This window comes from Petromyzon marinus, chromosome 9, assembly GCF_048934315.1.
Source record: "Petromyzon marinus isolate PM22_M1 ecotype Great Lakes invasive population chromosome 9, UKy_Petmar_22M1.pri1.0, whole genome shotgun sequence".
NCBI classification, from domain to species: Eukaryota; Metazoa; Chordata; class Hyperoartia; order Petromyzontiformes; family Petromyzontidae; genus Petromyzon; species Petromyzon marinus.
Window position 1 is genome coordinate 9,694,496 of NC_133675.1, and position 8,128 is coordinate 9,702,623.

The 8,128-nt window shown below is 52.4% G+C and overlaps 1 protein-coding gene across 1 annotated transcript; it reads left to right on the forward strand.

Annotated features, from left to right (window-relative positions):
* Positions 1 to 820: 820 nt before the first annotated feature.
* Positions 821 to 7,651, forward strand: LOC116940565 (uncharacterized). Its single transcript, XM_032950534.2, has 5 exons — positions 821 to 965; positions 2,410 to 2,503; positions 4,238 to 4,351; positions 5,383 to 5,763; positions 6,400 to 7,651. The coding sequence occupies exons 1-5, from the start codon at positions 921 to 923 to the stop codon at positions 7,305 to 7,307; spliced, it is 1,542 nt and encodes a 513-aa protein (XP_032806425.2). The 5' UTR covers positions 821 to 920; the 3' UTR covers positions 7,308 to 7,651.
* Positions 7,652 to 8,128: the final 477 nt, after the last annotated feature.

Below are 8,128 nucleotides of genomic sequence, written 5' to 3' on the forward strand. Positions count from 1 at the left end.
ACGTTGAACTTCTTTCGTACATAGCCAACCGTGCTAATCGGAGGTGCGGTGGAAGGACACCAAACTAAACACAAAAAGCAGTTCGAAAGAAATGAGTTTTCAAGCCAGATGATTTAAAAGTTAATTGCTCAAGTGGCTTCCTAATATCTGAAGGAAGAGCGTTCCAGACGGCCGCAGAAGCGCATCTGAATGCGCGCGATGTGGTCACCGTCTTTGGTCGATGGCGAGCCAGTAGCCACTGCTGCGAAGATGACCGGGGTTTGCATGATGGTTCATGTTCCTTGACGAGATCAGCAAGGTGTTGTGATTCATTTGCCTGTTGATGACACCCGATTTAAGAGCTTCTTGGCTCACAGGGTCATTCAAAAGAAACTGAAACTTTCAGATGCGCATCAAACAGCCGTCTGGAACGCTCTTCCAGTCCGATATTAGGCAGCCGCTAATTTCTTGAGAACTGCCTTTTGTGTTTAGTTTGTTGTTCCCCCCGCCCCTCCCCGCACCTCCTATTAGCATGGTTAGCTACGGTGCGAAAGAAGTTCAAGATACACAATGCTCCTCTGTGGCCTGACACCATTAGCCTCGTGTTGTCACAAGGGATCCTCATTATCACAGAGGCTGATAAGTCCACCTAAGCAGCCGTGTGCAAACACATGGCATCGTCATCATCATCACCGCCGTAATAATTAATCTGCCATTGTTGGGCTCTGGTGGGACACGAGACCTGGAGTTGTTGTTAACGGGCAGCCTAAGCTGGTTAATCGTCACAGATCCATCATGCACGCCATCCGAGAGACTGCCGGGCACAAGTGCGTATATAAAAGAGACGATCGCCGGACATCTCCACGGCCGGTCCGCCTTCTCTGTTCCCCCGACAGAAGCCAGTTGTTTGGAGCCCGCGGCGCGGGGGAAGCGATTTCAAGATGCAGCGGAGCGAAAGCAAGGAGATCCTTAAAGACGACGCATACGTAAGTCGCACTCCTCCCCAGCGTCGCTGACGGGTTGTCGCGTTTGTGTCGTTGGCGTGACCTTTGGGAGATCTCTTCTCTTCCGCCACGGTCACTCGAAGGAGATCGGTGCGCTCCGTTTAAGAGGTGCACGCGTGCAGGTGGCCGGGTGTCGCGAGGGTCAGAGGACCGAACCAGAGTCGCTGAGATGCTGCGTTTGAATTTGTGGGTTTTCAGCCATCGCGCCACTAAACCGGGCTCTCAAGTTGCGCCGAGTTCACGATTTCAGCCATCGCCAAGTTAATGATAACATTTGTCCGTGGCATTAATATTGGTTTTGGACTTAATTTGGCAAGGCTTCAGTTTGGCTGAGACACACCATGGTCGCTTTGCCGGGGCATGAAGAGGCCGGCTGAAGTAACTTACGAAGAAGTTCTTGCGAGTTTTTATTTTCTGTATTGAATGAGGCTGTTCTCTGACACAGGGCGATGCACTGCTAACTGCAGAGTTCGAAATGGAAATTGGAAATTGATCTGTCCAATGATATGACGCCTGTAGAAATATTTGAATAAAATGAATTATTAAATCTACCTCATAATGCAGATTACAAAGATATCAAGAGCATCATCATCATCTGTCCAGCTGTACGCCTTTTGGCGTCATCTGGTCGAGCACCAATTGAGTCGAGGCTCAAAAGAAAGCCGTCCCTTGGTGTGGACCAATCAGTTTCAAGGACAATGCATATATTATCATAGTATGTTTTTGTTTGCATTTTGACTGCAGGTATTGTGGTTAATGCAGACATGAATCCTTGTAAAAAGGTTTCAGTTTTGTTGCCAGAAAAAAGGGGAAGACCCCTATTATTATTATATCAAGAGCAGTATAGCAACGACGTTTTAATTTACGCTAATATTAATTCTTTGTTTATGCCACGACATACAACATTTTCAAGAATACCATTTTCCAAGATGATCCTATCTAAATACAACACGCACGTAACACGATACAAGCGTGCCTTATTTTCACAATTTACGAAGCGTTTTTAGACTGTTTCCATTCGCGGGGAATAAAAAATATCTCGCGTCTGCGTCATCGCAGAGCAGTTCTTTGTTGTTGGTTCATCACCGATGTTTGTTCCGTATCTACCTGTCGAGTTGGAAAGCGGTAGCTCAGCGGTTAGCGTGGCGTGCTACGAAACCCGACACCCCGAGTTCGACTCCCACTCACGGCCAACACAAGTGACGATTATCTGAACCGATCCTGGGCCTCCGCTAGGTCGACTCAGCCTCAAACGAGTACCTGCTATTGTGTGTAAACATCAGCAAATGGGGAGACAAAGGCGGCCGGGCGTGGTGCTGGCCACCCACCCCCTTCGTGTGCCGTGCCGGCCTTCATAGGTGCTCGCAAACAGCACTTTCCCCACCAGTCTGTTAAGACTATACGGGGGACCTTTGTCTTTGTGAAGTTCGTGAAGAGATTGTCGGGGCAGCGTCCAGCCCTGAGAGACTGGGGCCTCGAGACGATCTCCTTCTCGGCCTCGTGTGACCAGCTGAGCCTCGGTAAGTGCTCCCATGCACGGTGACTCAATACGCAACCATCATCGTCACCATCGGCCATGGTCAATCCACTGCTGGATGACGGCCTCCCCAAATCCGCTGGCACCACCTCTCACGATCCCGCGATTTAATAATCCGCCCAGCACCTGCACACGAATTTATTTCGTCGCTCCGTCTCCACGGAGGTGGTCCTCGAGGATGGGATTTTTGTCCCTTGGCTGCCACTCTGTTATTACTCCGGACCATAGGCCATCGTCTACTGGGCATCTGTGAACTACTAGACATCTGTGAGGTAGAGCTTAATAGCTCATCGGATTCATCCAGTATAAACACAAATTCTGATTCGGATGATCACTTTCAGCCGTGACGAGTCCTGCGCAAGCCCACCGACTTCTCTCATACTTCGACGATGCCGTTAACCCGCGCATGGTCTCCAATCCGCGCGTTAACTCAAAACAAGCTCTCGCCTCACGCCACCGCCGCTGAATCGCCCCGTTTGTCGCGTACCCGAAAGCCTCCCTATTGAACCGACGTGGTCCAATTTCTCGTACTGCACCCATTCATCGGATTGTGTGAGGAGGACTTCGTTGGCGAGTTAACAAAGGAGGATAAACGTGGAATAGCCAGACCCAGTGGGGTACAGGAGTTTGGGTTTATGAAGGCCGCTGCTGTACTGTAAAAGTCCAATACTCACGGCCATGGGTATCGTTTCACTCGTAAAAAGCCAATACATAATATCGTTAAAAATATCATTCAAATACAAATGTCGATGCCCAAGACTTTTATAATTACCATGCACACATAAGACACAATTTTGCGCTTTGCTCTACATAACCAACTATTGGTCATACCAATAAAAAAAAAACCACTTGGGAACAGATTCGCGTCTCGCGGAATGTCCGTGTTCGTGAGACCGTTCAACGAATGTTCACCGCCGATGTCTCCCTCACACACCAACAGCAGAGCACATCACCATGACGACGTGCTCATTTCAGCAGGAATGGAATCTGTGGCTCTTGGTCTTTAAAAGAGTGGCGTAGCGTGGTTTTGGCCTGTGGTCTGGTGCAATAAATGAGAGTGATTCCCCACTCTACAATTCCCCTAAACCCCCCCCCACCACCCCCAAAAGGGGCCCTAAACGCCATGGGCTATGGAAGGGAGGTACCTTCCATGGTCCCTGGCTAATGATCCTCTATGACCGTTGGGACCCGGTGCAGTTGCACCGCCTGCACACTTGATAGTTGCCGCTCCACTGCCTCTATGACGACAACAGCCGCCGTTTGCCACCGAGGGGCGGTGATGTCACCACGGCAGTTGTGCCCCAGGCCAGGTGCACCTAGAGGCCACGTGAAGTGTCAAAAGGCTCGCTGGCACGAGGTCACGTGTACACGCCCGGTTGACTCAGGTGACTGGCAGATGCACCACCTGTGTTCTCCCAATTGTACCAACAGTTGGCACTGATTCTATACACTACAAACACAAACACTATCTACAGTAGCATACCACGGTTGGCATGGGCCCTGGTATAATTTATAAAATGGGGGCCCTGTCCTATTGTGCCGCCCCCACCACTCACCTCACCCCACTTCTTAGCCCAGGCGCATGGGCCCCTATGTCCTGCGGGCCCAGGGGCAGTTGCATCGCCTGCACACTCAACAGCTATGCCACTGTCTTACGGTGGATGTTGATGGCTGATTACTGTGCGACTGTCCTCCCATGTGCCGCTGCGCGTGGCAGGAAACCTCTGGTACCTGCTTGTGGCTTGGGCCACTCATTTGACCCTCTTTGGCATTTTGCTGAAGGACTTTCTGCCTCACGTCACCTCCAGCTTTCCGCTCGCCCACAGCCAAGGTACACCGAATAATCGAGCAGCGCAGGAGGTGTTTGTTTTTGTGTTCGTTTAAAGATCTTTACGGGCCGATAACTTCAAACGACGATGCCAAACTGGTTGGATTTGTTACGAGACTGCTTCAAGTTAGCTTTCCTTATCTCCGTGTTATGTCTCGGAGGAAACGACTACAAGCCAATTACGGTGAACAGTCGGCTGTATTTGAAAACAAAATACTTGTGTGTAAAGTAATACAGGTGTGTGGTGTTGAACGTAATTTGCTTCACCACCACCATCAATCATAGGCCACGATCAATCAACTGCTGGATGAAGGCCTCCCCCAATCTATCGCCATCTCTCACGATCCCGTCACGTGATGAGAATTTGTTTCAAATGCATCACTGGAGAAAATTATCCTGAACAATGTCAGAAGCCAAAGTGTCTAATGCTCACACGGTAAGTGTTTATTCCTGATAACATTCCTCAGCCAGCGGTCTCAATTCCACATTTCTATGGCAGGGACATTACATTACAAGTGGAAAGTAAAACTATATTAAAAACGCTGGAAATTATCAAATAAATGTGAGATCACAGCGTCACTTATTATTGCAAAATACGTCTTAAAAACCAATAGCCTAAAATCTACAAATACAGGAAGCTCCTATAAAATGTTGACTCAGTGAAGTTTTTTTGGATAAATGAAGGTAATTTTTATACAAAAGCAAAGCAGGAACAAGAGTTATTTGAGAATTAGTTAAACGGCATTTGTCTTAGTACGTTTGACTCGTGCATAGAATAACTGTTATGATGGTGATAATGTTGATGGTTTATTTTGACAATGGATGGTGATGATTAGTGCTATGGGGATAACTGAGGATGATAACGACGACAATGATGAGAATTTAACATTAGGATGCTTGGCGAGTATGATTGAGGCTCATGATGATGATCATTCACGATGATTAACGATGCACTTTGCAATCGTCATCCGTCACCCAACGATCCATCATCTAAATCACCCGCCCACCATCCCTTCCACTCCCACGGCGTGCAGGCGTGGTGCTGTGCCTCTCCGCGTCGTTACTCGCGCTGCTGCTCTTCACGCTGCTCTCCTTCCTCTCCCTGGAGCTTGCCGTCGTGCGCGTGCCCCGCGCGGCGAGATCCTCCCAGCTCCCCGCCGGCCAGGCCACCCCCCCGGGGCCGGCCCCCACGGGGTACCCCCCGGGGCTCGCCTGCGTACGGGGACGACGCCTGCTGGCCGTGGCGCTCTCGCTCCTGGGGCTCCAACGGCTGCCTCTGCACGCGCTCGCCGGGCTCGCTCTACTGCTGGCCCACACGTTCCTCTGCGTCGTCTCGCCTGCGGTCGACGGGGTGGTTTGTCCGCCCGGCGCCGCCGCCGCCACCGCCGCCACCGACGCCGCCGTCCCGCTGAACGGTGAGCACCGGGACTGGTGGGCACCCGCGACTGTCGGGTTGTTCGGGGATGGATTCACTGGGTCGCAGATGAACCACGCGTGCACCATCTCCCGCATTTAATTCTGCAGCGTGGCTATTGCGTGTAAACGAGGTGCGACTGCACAAGGGGGGCCCCCAAGCCAGCAGGGCCTGTGTCCCAGACATCTCGCCACCGAGGGTGCCATGGTGGTGAGATGTTATCTCCCTTGCCTGGTGTGCAGGAGGCCGTGGGTTGAATCTCGACCCTGACCCCTGCTGTATATTTGGAGTTTGCGTGTTCTCCCCGTGGTCACGTGGTCTTAGATTAATTATTTGGCTGCTAGAAATGTCCACATGATATGCTACTGCTTTGAGCTATCATTTGTGGCATAGTTGCTTCTGAAAAAGCGCAAATACCTCAGTGGGCTTTACCTGGTAAACACAATAGTTTAGTGTTTCTTTTTAAAAGAGACAAGGGGAAATTGGACAGAGCCCCCCCCCCCCCCAATTTTATTCCTTCCACCAGGGCCCATGCCACCGATAACATCATCATGAAATGTTGCAATTCACGCGGGGCTTCAACGAGCAACATCGCTGGCGATCAATAGTGAAAATTCGTACTTGTTCCGCCGTGCAGGTTCCCAGGCGGGTGCTTCCGCCAACCACACGGACGGCGCTGGAGCCGAACCGGCGGGCCACATCGTGCCGATGGCGTGGGCGAAAATCGGAGGCGTGGATCCGCACCTCGACCCGGCCGCCAAACTCTGCCTGCTCTGCATCAACTACCTCGCCCCACTGCTGTTCCACGCGACGCGGGAGGCCCGGCCGCTGTGGAGCAAACATCGCGGCGCGAGCTTCGCCTACTGCGCGTTCCTCACGCTCACGGGCCTGAGCCGCCTCGCCTCCTACGCCGGCTTCCACGCGCTCTACTTGGCCGCCGCGTCCGGCGCATCCGCGACGGCGCGCGGCCCAGCTCCCTGGCCACGTCTCATGCTGCGCCACACCCAGGCGGTTTTGTCGTTCTACGCGGCCGGGTTGCTGCTGTCGCTGGGGGCGACGCTCGGCGTGAAGGCGATCGCGTACCGCGCGCACGGAGCCAGCTCGGAGGGCGTGCGGCCCCCCTCCGCGGGCCCCGTCTCGTGCCAGCGCGCCACTCCCGCCTCCCGCTGCCGCTCGAGGCCGCGCGCGTCCCTCGTGGCGACCGGCTCCCTGACCCTCGCCGCGGTGGCCGCCAAGCTCACCGTCGCGGCGGACGCGTGGTCGCTGAGCTCGCGGCCCGCGACCCCCGGGCGGCCCGGCGGCCTCCCGCTGGCGGTCGCGGCGTGCGGAGAGGCGGCGTCCTGCCTGCTGTGCCTGGCGGCGTGCCTGGCGGCGTGCCTGCACCAGCTGAGCAGCGGGAGGCGGTGGGAGCGGCGCCACCGTCGGCTGTCGGGGTCGCCGCTCAGCGACGTGCCCAGCACCAGCATCATCTACAAGCCGGCGGCGCTAGCAGCACACATCTCTTACACCCCCACCGGCGCCATCGCGAGGACGTTCGCCTACTGAGAAAGAGACGCTTCGCTCGGTGTGCCCGACCCAAAATAAATCGACCGACTGATTGTTTACACCTGACCGCAAACACAACGTGCGCTGTATGTTTTATGACTGTAATAATTCGTGGTTGCATTATTTCCCCATTTTTCTCTGTTTGTATGTATGTTGAACTTCTTTTGCACCGTATGTAGCCAACCTTGCTAATCGGAGTTGCGGGGAAGGACAAGAAGCTAAATACAAAAAGCAGTTCTAACGAAATGAGTTTTCAATCTGTATGAAGGAAAATGTAAGAAGAGGTTTTACCCTTCCTGGCAATAAAACAGAAGGTGTTAAGATGTTCAAACACCAAATAGAAACCTTTTGCTCTCAGAAGTTGCCACGTTCGACTCCTTCACCCCGATGCTCAACAGCTGATCAATACAGACACGCTTTTCACGCAACCATTTGCATTATCGGTGTTTTTTTCACTTTTTGTCTAGAATCCTCATAACCCCAAGATAATCTAGATTTGTCTGTACGTTTGTTTTTTTGCGCTATGGAGTCCGTCCAGTGCTGCGGCGACACTCGTGTTGTCGTGGCCCTGTTATCGACCCAGCCGCAGTGTCCATTCAGACACCCGGATCAAACGCCAAAGATCTGCAATCATGAACGTTCATCATTAGACCCCCTTTGCCAGTACCAAAATGTAATAATAGGGTTTTTTCCCCTTTTTTCTGTCAACAAAACTGAAACCTTTTTTGACGAGGATTCATGTCTGCATTAACCACAATACCTGCAGTCAAAATGCAAAAAAACACATACTATGATAATTGGTGCTCGACCAGATGACGCCT

Bases quoted from the DNA above. Each gene is read 5' to 3' on its own strand.
- LOC116940565 (XM_032950534.2), top strand. From the start codon at position 921: ATGCAGCGGAGCGAAAGCAAGGAGATCCTTAAAGACGACGCATAC. The intron at 966-2,409 runs GTAAGTCGCACT...GTCTTTGTGAAG, and splicing joins TCCTTAAAGACGACGCATAC to TTCGTGAAGAGATTGTCGGG. The intron at 2,504-4,237 runs GTAAGTGCTCCC...TGCGCGTGGCAG, and splicing joins GTGTGACCAGCTGAGCCTCG to GAAACCTCTGGTACCTGCTT.